This window comes from Pelophylax lessonae (assembly GCF_965119305.1).
Source record: "Pelophylax lessonae genome assembly, chromosome: 12".
Lineage (NCBI taxonomy): Eukaryota > Metazoa > Chordata > Amphibia > Anura > Ranidae > Pelophylax > Pelophylax lessonae.
In genome coordinates, this window is record NC_138779.1 from 72,690,197 (window position 1) to 72,703,372 (window position 13,176).

Sequence of the window (13,176 nt, forward strand, 5' to 3'; positions counted from 1 at the left end):
CTGTTAGCTCCAATCGGAGCCGCTATAATACCTAAGCTAGTACGGTGAACTCCCCCACAGCTGTTGTGTTCTAAAAGCTCCCCCACCACAACACTCCGATCAGCACCCTCCACCGCTGGATCAGAGTGCTGATCGGGAGTGGTTTGGCTGCTGGTTTTCATTCTGCCAGCTTCTGTTGGGGCCCAATGTTGGCGTTTTTTTTTTTTTTTTGAACCGGCCGATATCTCCTAACATTCAGCCCCTGTGTACAGTGCTTTAGACTTCTAACATAAAGAGCAACTCCGTTTTTGTTGTGAGAGACCAATTCCCTCTGGGTGATCAATGTACATTGCAAGGACAAACTTTATTACAGATTACTTCCTGCTTCTGCTCAGAAGTCTGCAGAGTAAATTTGAATGGTAGTGACTTTTTAATTATTAATCAGCTGAATTACTTGTAGTGTTATAATGAGAAAAATGTTGGGTCTGAATCCCTTTAGAAGGGATTAAGCCTTTGGGAGTATCTAACCAAAAATGAATTTTTTGTTGCGGAGGATGCCCAAAAGCGGACTTGTATCTCAGTGGAGACTTCCAGAAAAATCAGTGATCCAATCACAAAGCAGAAAGTGATATTTCTGGGGGTTTATATATATATATATATATATATATATATATATATATATATATATATATATATATATATATATATATATATATATATATAGCAATGTTGTACAGAATGCCTTCAGGTAGCCATATTGAATAGCATTTTACAGAAAAAGACAGCGCTGCAGTTTGAAAAAGGAAAAGTAATTTTAAAAAACATTAATTTACAATATGCCTTGTGTAGCAATTGTATGTGCTATACGTTTGTTTTATTTGCATTTTTTCCCATGAAAGTGGAGTTACCCTTTAAGTCTCAGACCACCATCTGAGTTTTGAGGTCACAAATGGGTTGATTTACTAAAACTGGACAGTTCAAAATCTGGTGCCGCTCTGCAAAGAAACTAATAAGCTTCCATTGTTTTTTGGTCAAAGCTTACTTAGGCAAGCTGAAGTTAGAAGCAGATTGGCTACCATGCACAGCTGCACCAGATTTTTCACTCTACAGTTTTCAACCTCATGTAGTCATTAGATCTGACAAAAATTGAAAATCTGGCCATTTAAATCTAAAAAAATAGTATTTTTTAAGGGGGGTACACCACCATATACATTAGTTATCTGTAATTGTGTATACAGTATATTAATACATGTAGGCAGCTGCTTCTTCCAAAAATCATCCTGCAGTGTCCCTTCACAGCAGCCACATACTGCCTGAAGCAACCATCTTTCAGTGCTGTGAGAATTAACAACATCTCCTACTACTGAGAAAAGTTGTGCCGCTCACTCAGCCTTCTGTCCTCTCGTACTCGAACTCCCGCAATGTATCGCATTCTGCGAATGCAGGAGAGGCAGTTAAATGACAAACTCTCCTCTGCCCAATCACAGAATGTGAGGCAATATGAATACTGCAGAGGACAGAAGGGGGCAGGCGAGCAGTGCAACTTTCGTCAGTAGAAGCTGCTAACCTTTGCATGACTGGAAGACAGCCACTCCGAAGCAGCGCTGCAGGTGTAGGGATATACATTTGAATGTGTCCCATACAATACATTTATATACTAAAACTTCAGCTTTAATGTGAACTTTTTTGAGAAAAACATGGAGGCTGCCATTCATTCTTTAACTGTAAATGCTAGTTGACTAGCTGTCATGGTGACCCTCTTAAGCCCCGTACACACGTACCGATTGTCGGCCGAACGATCGGCCGTCTTTTGTCCAGTGTTGTTGTGTTGGTTTAAATGTGCTCTAGACTGCACACGAATTTTGTCGGCCAACAACAACCAGCTGCAGAAGTGATGTCATGTGATGGTCAACTTTCCGTGTGTTTTTTCTTCTCTGAGCATGCCCAGTCTTGCTCATCTGGCTTTTGTCGGCCGAAATCTGTACTGACTGACGAACAATCGGCCGTTCTGGTGTTTGCCAACAAAAATTTTATAGCATGCGGAGCAGATTTTGTTCGGCCGAAAAGTCGCAGTCGGTTGTCGGAAGCATCATACTAGCAAGCCGACAATCGGCCGATCGGACGTTGGCCGAATATTTACGGCCGACAATCGGTACGTGTGTACGGGCCTTTACTTCAATATCATGCGTTACTATGCTGGAACAGGTATGCAGATGGGAACCTCTGACTTCCATGATATGTATACCAGTTGTGAGCCAGTTATTCGAAAAAAATAATGCCAGTGAGCATGGGCTGCTAGGCATCATCTTCATGAAAAAGGTCAACAATGGCAGTCCTTATGGTTCTTTCAAGAAAGTTTTAGGGGGTCAAGGTTTAATTTCCTGTGGGACCATTACAGCCATTCAGGACCTCAAGACATTTCCCCCACTTTAACTACAACTATCGCTGGAGAGTAAATTCTCTATAGCCATGTTATTGGTGGCAATTATCTCAATGCTGGGTGCCAGACAACAGTAAAGAAATGGTCAGGTATGCAGTCCCATCCATTCCACCAAAAACCAGGCAAATATGTTGAGTACAGACATTCTTTTACTTTAGTTTGATCTTCATTTTAACTTTGTGTAGATATTCCCAGTGTCCAATAATCACTCAACTAAACATATGGATCAGAAAGTTTTCTAACCAGACTGATCACTTTTTTCTGTAAAAACTGCCCTCTAAGGGCTGTGGTTCCCAAATAGACATTTCATTTTTGCCTGATCTGGTATAGTCAATGGGAGCCTTCAGTGTGTATTTTACACTTTCTCTGGGAAGGGGTGCGGAGTGCTTTTCTTACTTTCCTAAACCATTTACAAAACACACATCCTGTGTTCAGAACAAACATAAATGTATCATGGCAGACAAAGTCATTCTGCAATCACCCTGGTGCAATCTTACCTGACAGACAGGGTAAAGTCACCTGGATTGCTTTTGCTGGGACGAGCTAGGAAGCTCCCATGGACTCCATGTGTCAGGAGGAGAGTTTCAGCTTCCAGTCCATTGATATTTGGATGGAACCATCTAAAATAGAAAACGTTTCTGTAAATTATAAAGAAAAAAAAAATACAAAAAGGTGGCATACTTTGCCATATTCTTGTTCAATGGAATAATAGTAAAGGTTTCTGTTAAAGTAAGCAATCCAAGAAAAAAGTCCAGGGTACCCACGGCATATCACGCTTCCTAATTTGGCAATACATTCCAAAGGCTTAAAATAGTAAAAAAACACACCCATACGATGAAAGTTTCTTATGTCAAAAGCCCATTTTCTCAAGGCAATTGGAGCTATAGATCCAATTGCCTTTAGGAAAGCGTGCTACTTAGCTACTTGTTTATCAGGGGCATCGAGACCTAGGGCTAGGGTTGTCCACCATCTGTTAACATACAGACAGTTTATAAAAAAGTGTCATTTTGCTCCCACCACAAAATGTTCGCCAGTATAAATGTCCCTGTTGCCAGTTAAAGCAGACAGCGCAAGTGCAGACTCTGAGCCAGCCGTTCCTGGATCAGCTGAGCTTGGGCATGTGACCTGAGATGTGGGATGTCAGTGCCAGTCTGGAATCTGCACAGGATGGGCAGCCTATTCAAAGTCTGCCTGCTCCATGCCAGTCAAAGAGTCAATTCACAATCATTGCTGCAGTGCTAATCGCTTGTAGCACCGGGGAGGAGGTTGGGGGTCCCAGGGAGTTGGACCTGGGCGATTTGCCTGAAAAATGTACAGCCTCATCTGCTGCCTCGCACATGAGCCTTATATATCAAGAATGATGTGCAGATTCTTAGAGGACCCATTTAGACTTGTGTATCATGGCAATGCATGCATTACTGCGTTGGAATTCATTTAAATTTGAAATGGCACCCCAACACACGGCAATGCACACTAGTGCATTTTTTTTTTTTTTTGTAGAAAAAACACCAAGGGTAGGTTTGATTTTTAGGATGTTTAGGTTCATTGTCAGCCCAATAAATTGTATAAGACTGCTTAAATGCAATGCAGGGTAATGCCTCGTACACACGCAACGATTGTTGGCCGACCGATCGGCCGTCTTTTGTCCAGTGTCTAGACTGCACACAAATTTTATCGGCCAACAAAAACCAACTTCAGAAGTGATGTCATGTTTTGGTTTACTTTCCGTGTGTTTTTTCTTCTCTAAGCATGCCCAGTCTTGCTCATCAGATTTTTGTCTATAGAAATCTGTACTGACTGACGGAAAATCGGCCATTCTGTAGACGGCCAACAAAAATTTTATAGCATGCACACCAGATTTTGTTCGGCCGAAAAGTTGCAGTCGTTTGTCGGAAGCATCATGCTAACAAGCCGAAAATCGGCCGATCGGACGTTGGCTGAAAATTCACGGCCAACAATCGTTGCGTGTGTATGAGGCATTACGCACTATAAAAACATAAGAGGGCCCTAAGGCTTTTTAAACACCCAGTCTGGACAGAACTGAAAACTCTGTTTTGGGTGAATTGTGGTGCTGTACTCACATATACCACATATACAGTGGTGCTATCTTAAACACCAGTACCGCGTACGGCATATGCAAAAAATAAAGAAAAGTTTCCTAGAATGTGCTGTACTCGTGTTTTCGAAAGCACCATCATATATGTGATCACAGCAGTGCACACCCATTCAAGTCAATGAGAGGCTGTATGCTGCCCTGGGCTGATCAGATGGAGAAAATAAGCCGGGAATCAAGCCCAGCCGCCCATATGCAAAAGCCCCAAAGCAAGTCAGTTTAACTGTTGTGAGTATTGTATTTATTTTTTGCACTGTTTAAATAATGGTCATTTTAGTTAGCAAAAGGCGTTTTGGGTCTAATTGAGGTTGTCAGTAAAAAATGTTCTATGTCAGCAAATTTTTTATGTTTTGATAAAAAAAAAAAAAAAAAAAAGTAGTGGAAGGTGTGGGCAATCCTGCCTGCTGCTGTGATTTCACAGAGTACAGAAATGAACTCCTAAGGGAGTTTTCCAAAGGGAAATTACTTTAATATGCATTCGTTTGAGCTCTAGTCATTAACAGGGAGTGTCAAACATCCAATTTACTTGCGTTCTGTTAACATAATCTGACACAAAGCTAAGCAATTCAAAGTGAGCACATGAAAAATATTTAGTAGAGGCGATCTTCAGTGAAAACCAGATGTAAAAAGATCCAGTAGATGCAAATAAAAAGGAAAGCTGAATTTATATTAAAATCCTGACATTAGAAAAGTCAAGCCTGGCCCTGCCCCTTTCTGTCACTGAAGCTTTGCATTTGGATGCTTATCCTAAAGCCCCGTACACACGAGTAGAAATTTGGCCGGTAACTTTTGTCCGACGACCGATATGCCGATTTTCGGCTTGTTAGTATGGTGCTTCCGACAACCTTTCGGCCGAAAAAATCCTGGTGTGCAGGCTATATAATTTTTGTCGACAGTCAAAACACGTCCGATTTTCGTCTCATCAGTACAGATTGATGGGGAAAAAATCTTATGAGCAAGACTAGGCATGCTCAGAGATGAAAGAACACAAAGAAAGCAATCCAACACATGACATCACTTCTGAAGTAGAATTCTGTCATGCGGGAAAATTTGTGTGCAGTCTAGGCACAATCCAACCAACAGACACCACTCTGGACAAAAGACGGACGACCGGTCGGCGGAAATTCGTTGCGTGTGTACGAGGCTTTATTGACCATCAAAGAGGTTTAGGAGGTAGGAGATGTCAGAACTAGGTTTGAGGTATACAGAACCATTGACAATTTGACAGAATTCAGCAGTCTGTATCTCTGTATGCACTAATCTTCTTGGCATGCAGATTTTCATATTCCCTCCTTGCACATTTTCCATCATATGTACATTCTAGGCTGCCCAGCTTTATGACAGTTTCACTTTAATGAGTTGCACAAGCGTTAAAAACTAAGAATTTTCTAAGGGCTGCATTTCGCCAACTTTATTAATGGGCTTTTTGTTGAATTTTATGTGTCACTCTATATTAAATTACTTTTAATGAGAGTTTCCAAGCATTTGAAAACCCAGCCAGAACACTCTGCCCTTAATTTCCTACACATTTACCGCCTTGTCTTCTCTGAGGTCTTATAGCCGATACATACCCGATGTGCTAGTTAGATCAGCATATTCTCTCTAGTGCCTATTAATATCTTGGGCCGAGCTGTACATAAATTCTGAGCCATGCCATGTACCACCTACATCGGGATGTGTACCACTTGATGTACAAGTCCCACATTTCTGGAAAAATGACAGATGACTACCCTTTCTTCCTTTAGATACATGTAAATTGGTCTTTAAAGTAGTTCACCCTAATACTAACATTTCTAAATCTATAGGCATCCACAATCTAAGACTAACCTATCTAGCCCCGTAAAGAAGAAAATCGCTACACATACCTTCTCTAAAGCCACTCCGGTCTGGTTCCGCACTGAGCGGTCAGCGGTGGCTTCACTGTGAAGACGGGTGCAGAGGAGGCAGCTGACAACGGAAGCCCCATAGTAACTATGGGTGACGTTATTTCCCAGCTGTTGACAGCTGTCTCTTCTGCGGAGCTTCCGCTGCTGGAGACTGAAGCGCAGCGCCTTCAGCAAAAGGTATGTATAGCGATTCGTGATCAACCGATTATCGGCAAAGCGGATATATCGAGGACCCATCTGCACTTTCCCCAATATATTGGATTTGGCCACCACTATTTCAGGAAAGTGCTTGTATAGGAGTGATGCCATAAGCAGACGGTCGGCTGTCTTGTAATGACAACCGATGCCGCTGAGAAGCCACTCTGCTGTCATTACAAGGAGGGCAAGGGGACGTCCGCGCCCCCCCCCCTCCTGCCGCCTTCCGCGGCTCGCCCGGGTCTCCCATCCCACCGGGAGACCCAGGCAACCAGCCAGCACAGCCGCTGAAGACCTTATCAAAGCCGCATTCGGCTCTGATCGGGTCTCCATGTAAAAACCTTGGAAATGTCATGCGCCAGATTAAAAAAAAAAATTAAAATTAAAGCATTCAAAACAGCCAAACTTGGCGTTTTGAATGCTTTTAAATTCAGAGGAGGGGTTTTAGACCCCCAGATCCCTCCACAAGAGTACCTGTCAAGTGATAAAAATATATATTTTTTTTAAATGTACGAAAATATCGGCCTATATGATATGCCTTGGCCAAAATATTGGTATCGGCAACGAAAAACCTATAACGGTCGATCACTAATAGAGATTTCTTCTTTTACAGGGTTAGATAGGTTAGCCTTAGATTGGTGATGCCAGTAGATTTAGAAATTTTAGTATTAAGGTGAACTTCCACTTTAAGCAAAACACCTTTGGCTGTCTTCCACCTATTTCCTGTCCTGAACGCATATTATTTTCATGGGTTTTTTTTCGGTCTCAAGACTCTCTTTCTTCTTCTATTGTTACTACATATAAAGTAAACCTTCGCTATGGATAAAATGGCCAAAGTTGGCGTGATCTTGCAAAACAGTGTGTCTTTTCACCTTTTTTTCAGAACTGCCCTGATCTGCACCTTCCTTCACACTACGGAAAATTCCTATAAAATACCTAAGGTTTTTTTTTTTTCTTTTTTTTTTTTTTTTTTTTAAAACAGTACTCAAGTGGGTGGCAGTGCTAAAAAAGTGTAGGAACCACAGGGACCCTTGCTTTTCCTGCTTTTTCCATACAAGCTTACTTTAAAAAGTATGAATCAACACTTCAGAGCTGGATGAGGATGTCTACTAAACACGAAAAAAATTCCCAATCCAAACCTAGAACCACTTCCTGTTAAGATAAGACAGAAGCAGCTAAGTAGTTAGGTGGACCGCACAAGAAGTTTAGGTGTCCTCTGTCCATGCAAACATTTGACGCACAGATGGCTGACCTGCTTGACTGTATACGTATCCTTGAAACAATTTAAATACAAGCTCCACACACTATAAACAGACATGCAAGCGGCTTAGGATACAGTCAGAAGTGATTCCGTACGTCTATGAATAAGAATTAGCCAATTTTATATAACTGTGGCTTTATGGATCTATCGCAGCATGTATAGATGGCAGGCACAGAAGGCTGCAACAAGGCCGACAGCAAGACACAGGAACTGCAGTCATTCATTTTAATGGCACTTTCCTGCCAAACTAGAACATGAAGCTGAATTCCCGAGAAATAAAAATGCAGTTTTTTCCAGTTATGTATTCATTTAAAATAATAGTAAAACATATTTTGAAATACAGCTATTATGAGTATTTATTTTCCCTGGGTGTTGGATAGCCTTGGCTCTATTGGCTTGCACAGTGCTGTCAGTTTGATGCTGCAAGCTTGTGAACAGTTTGAGAGAGTAGAGTGATGACCTTATCGTTGTGCTGCTGCCCTTGTATTGTCCAATCAGTAACCATGGGTGGGCCAAGCTATTTTTTTTAAGGAAATGTTCAATACTTTGCTTTTTTTTTTTTTTAACACACATGCAATGTGAAAGGTTAGCTTAAAGTGGTTGTAAACTCTCACATATATCCAGTGAAGTGAATAGCCTCAGATGATACACAGAGATTAAAAAAAATCCTCCTATGTAAGTTTACTTGTATATCCACAGGCAGTCCCTTTCTACACCCTTTGAAAAGTGCAGATCGTTAATCTTTCAGCAGTACATAGGGAAGGGTGGGGAGACTGGACTTGCACTGTGTGGGAGCTGATTGGAGGAAAGGGAAACACCCCCCCTCCACATAGGCAGAGAAACAAAAGGAACATGCAGAGCTGTATTCTGAATAGACAAGCTGTGTTGCTTATCTCCCTCTAAGCTCCCTTCCTGACACAAATTTTAAGCTCATGTTATCTCATGTGTCACAGAACTTGTCATACGCGACTCATGCTAATAACAGAGGAAAGAAGCAACAGAGAGAAATGACACTTAGAGCTTTGGAGAGAGATAAGTAAGCACTAGAGCTTTGGAGAGAGATAAGTAAACACTACAGATATATGTGCTTAGCTCAAAGTTTCATAAATGGGGTTTACAACCACTTTAATGTTCATGCTCCTGTAAGTACTAGGAGGAAGCAGCAACAAGCTGTAAACAAACTGGCGACTCCAATAATAACCACCTATAATTTTTAGCCTGATCTGCATTCTTGCCTACCTGGTTCGGGCCTAGGATTTAAGCCAAAACATTGAGAAGGCGAACAGAGCTGTTATGTTATTTTTTTCGACACCCTTTTTTTCTACATTTTCTCATTTATTAAAACAGTCTAGTCAGAATTTAGCCATCTCTGCACGCCGTGCCAATATAATGTAACACTACAACATAATCTGATGCAACAAAGTATACAGAACTTCTAGGCCGGCACTCCTGATGCCTAAAACCCACACTGCGGTATGACAGTTACATCACACACTCTCTGCCACAAAGGACACATCCCTCTACAAGCTCTCTGCACTATTAACCCTGCTCTTAAATCACACAGAATTTATCAACTTGTATATTATACTTTGAACACATTTATTCAATAAATTAGCACACAAACTCTACATAGAACTACACCTATATACAGTATCTCACAAAAGTAAGTACACCCCTCACATCTCACAAGAGTGAGTACACTCCTCACTTTTTTGTAAATATTTTATTACATCTTTTCATGTGACAATACTGAATAAATGATATTTTGTTACAATGTAAAGTAGTAAGTGTACAGCTTGTATAACAGTGTAAATTTGCTGTCCCCTCAAAATAACTCAACAGCCATTAATGTCTAAACCGCTAGCAACAAATGTACACCCCTAAGTGTGAATGTCCAAATTGGGCCCAAAGTGTCAATAGTTTGTGTGGCCACCATTATTTTCCAGCACTGCCTTAACCCTCTTGGGGGATGGAGTTCACCAGAGCTTCACAGGTTACTACTGGGGTCCTCTTTCACTCCTCCATGACAACGTCACAAAGCTGGTGGATGTTAGAGACGTTGCACTCCACCTTCTGTTTGAGGATGCCCCACAGATGCTCAATAGGGTTTAGGTCTGGAGACATGTTTGGCCAGTCCATTGCGCTTACCCTCAGCTTCTTTAGCAAGGCAATGGTTGCCTTGAAGGGGTGTTTGGGGTCGTTATGTTGGAATACTGCCCTGCGGCCCAGTCTCTGAAGGGTGGGGGATCATGTTCTGCTTCAGTATGTCACAGTGCATGTTGGCATTCATGGTTTTCCCTCAATGAACTGTACCATCCCAGTGGCGGCAGCACTCATGCAGCCCCAGACCATGACACTCCCACCACCATGCTTGACTGTAGGCAAGACACACTTGTCTTTGTACTCCTCACCTGGTTGCTGCCACACACGCTTGACATCATCTGAACTAAATAGGTTTATCTTTGTCTCATCAGACCACAGGACATGGTTCCAGTAATCCATGTCCTTAGTCTGCTTGTCTTCAGAAAACTGTTTGCGGGCTTTCTTGTGCACCATCTTTAGAAGATGCTTCCTTCTGGGACGACAGCCATGCAGACCAATTTGATTCAGTGTGCAGCATATGGTCTGAGCACTGACAGGCTGAACCCCCACCCCTTCAACCTCTTCAGCAATGCTGGCAGCACTCATACGTCTAGACCTTGTAACACTAACGAGTCACATGACACCGGGGAGGGGAAATGGCTAATTGGACATTTTCACTTAGGGGTGTACTCACTTTTGTTGCCAGCAGTTTAGACATTGTGTTGGCTTTGTGTTGAGTTATTTTGAGGGGACAGCATATAAGCCAGGTATAAGCTAGTAGAATTTTGAATGAAAATCTGTTTGAAAATTCAAAGGAAAAGTCTCAGAACATTTGAATATTTAAAAGTAGTTCAAGATATTTTTGCTTTTAGCATTCAATTTTAGAAAAATGGACAAATGAAAACTACGTACGTACTTTAGAAATTTGTACATTCAAGAAAAATGTTCCATCCTTCAAATTTTCTCATCACTGCAGTAAAAAATAAAAGGTCTATTTGACCCCAATCAGAATTAGAAAAATGAACAAATGTTCCTTCGAAAAAAATCAAACACTTTACTAGTGTATACATAGCTCTAGATGGCAAATAGGAATGATAGAGAGGGGAGGATGAGAGCATCTCAGTCTGGCTGGGGTAGCAGCCACCAAGCTTTATGAGAGGAAGTGTCTGATCTACAGTTCAAGTCTTTTTTGAAATTGGATATAGTGCCTGGGAGTTTCGCGGTTACCGTTTCACTGAAGAATGCTCAAAGAAGTCTGAGTTGAGTCAAAAGGGTTTATTAGTATTTTGATATACACACATTATATTATATTATATATAAATATATATAATATGTGTATCTATCTACCTATACACACACACATACCTATATATATATATATATATATATATCTATGTGTATATATACACAAGTGTGTGTATATATATATATATATATATATATATATATATATATATATATATATATATATATATATATATATATATATATTACATACATATATACACACACACACACACACACACACATACATATATATACACACATACATACATACACACACACAGTGCCTTGCGAAAGTATTCGGCCCCATTGAACTTTGCGACCTTTTGAGTCGGTTCACACTGGGGCGACACGACTCTGTACTACTTCGGGGGCGACTTGTGAATTCCCATGCACCACGACTTCGGAGCAACTTGCATGGACTTCACATAATAGAATTCTATGCAAGTCGTTCCAAGGTTGCCCCCCGAAGTAGTACAGGACCCTTTTTCTAAGTCGGAGCGTCTTGTCGCTCCTATTAGAATGGGTCCTGTAGCAGTCAATGGACTGCAAGGGAGCGCAACTTCTCAGGCTGACAAGTCGCGCTAGTGTGGACCGGGTCTTAGCCACATTTCAGGTTTCAAACATAAAGATATAAAACTAATTTTTTGTGAAGAATCAACAACAAGTGGGACACAATCACGAAGTGGAACGAAATTTATTGGATATTTCAAACTTTTTTAAAAAATAAAAAAACTGAAAAATTGGCGTCCAAAATTATTCAGCCCCTTTACTTTCAGTGCAGCAAACCCTCTCCAGAAGTTCAGTGAGGATCTCTGAATGATCCAATGTTGACCTAAATGACTAATGATGATAAATAGAATCCACCTGTGTGTAATCAAGTCTCCGTATAAATGAACCTGCACTGTGATAGTCTCAGAGGTCCGTTTAAAGCGCAGAGAGCATCATGAAGAACAAGGAACACACCAGGCAGGTCCGAGATACTGTAGTGGAGAAGTTTAAAGCCGGATTTGGATACAAAAAGATTTCCCAAGCTTTAAATATCCCAAGGAGCACTGTGCAAGTGATAATATTGAAATGGGAGAATCAGACCACTGCAAATCTACGAAGACCTGGCCGTCCCTCTAAACTTTCAGCTCATACAAGGAGAAGACTGATCAGAGATGCAGCCAAGAGGCCCATGATCACTCTGGATGAACTGCAGAGATCTACAGCTGAGGTGGGAGACTCTGTCCATAGGACAACAATCAGTCGTATACTGCACAAATCTGGCCTTTATGGAAGAGTGGCAAGAAGAAAGCCATTTCTTAAAGATATCCATAAAAAGTGTTGTTTAAAAAGTTTGCCACAAGCCACCTGGGAGCCACACCAAACATGTGGAAGAAGGTGCTCTGGTCAGATGAAACCAAAATCGAACTTTTTGGCAACAATGCAAAAGGTTTGGCGTAAAAGCAACACAGCTCATCACCCTGAACACACCATCCCCACTGTCAAACATGTTGGTGGCAGCATCATGGTTTGGGCCTGCTTTTCTTCAGCAGGGTCAGGGAAGATGGTTAAAATTGATGGGAAGATGGATCGAGCAAAATACAGGACCATTCTGGAAGAAAACCTGATGGAGTCTGCAAAAGACCTGAGACTGGGACGGAGATTTGTCTTCCAACAAGACAATGATCCAAAACATAAAGAAGCAAAATCTACAATGGAATGGAATTGTTGAGTTTTTTATTTGTTAAAAAAGTTTGAAATACCCAATAAATTTCATTCCACTTCATGATTGTGTCCCACTTGTTGTTGTTGGGGCCGAATACTTTCGCAAGGCACTGTATATACATACACACATTTATACTACATCCATCACACACACTAATAACCAAAAAGTATTGGGATGTCTGCATTTACACGCACATGAATTTTAATGGAATCCCAGTATTAG

General features: G+C 41.2%; 1 protein-coding gene across 1 annotated transcript in view; it reads right to left on the reverse strand.

Moving 5' to 3' along the window:
- LOC309568441 (tyrosine-protein phosphatase non-receptor type 11-like) overlaps nucleotides 1-13,176 on the reverse strand; it is a 241,965-nt gene that overhangs the window by 135,207 nt on the left and 93,582 nt on the right. Inside the window, exon 2 of the mRNA XM_082274109.1 lies at nucleotides 2,917-3,039. Within this exon, the coding sequence (XP_082130235.1) occupies nucleotides 2,917-3,039 (123 nt within the window). The remainder of the gene's footprint in view (nucleotides 1-2,916; nucleotides 3,040-13,176) is intronic.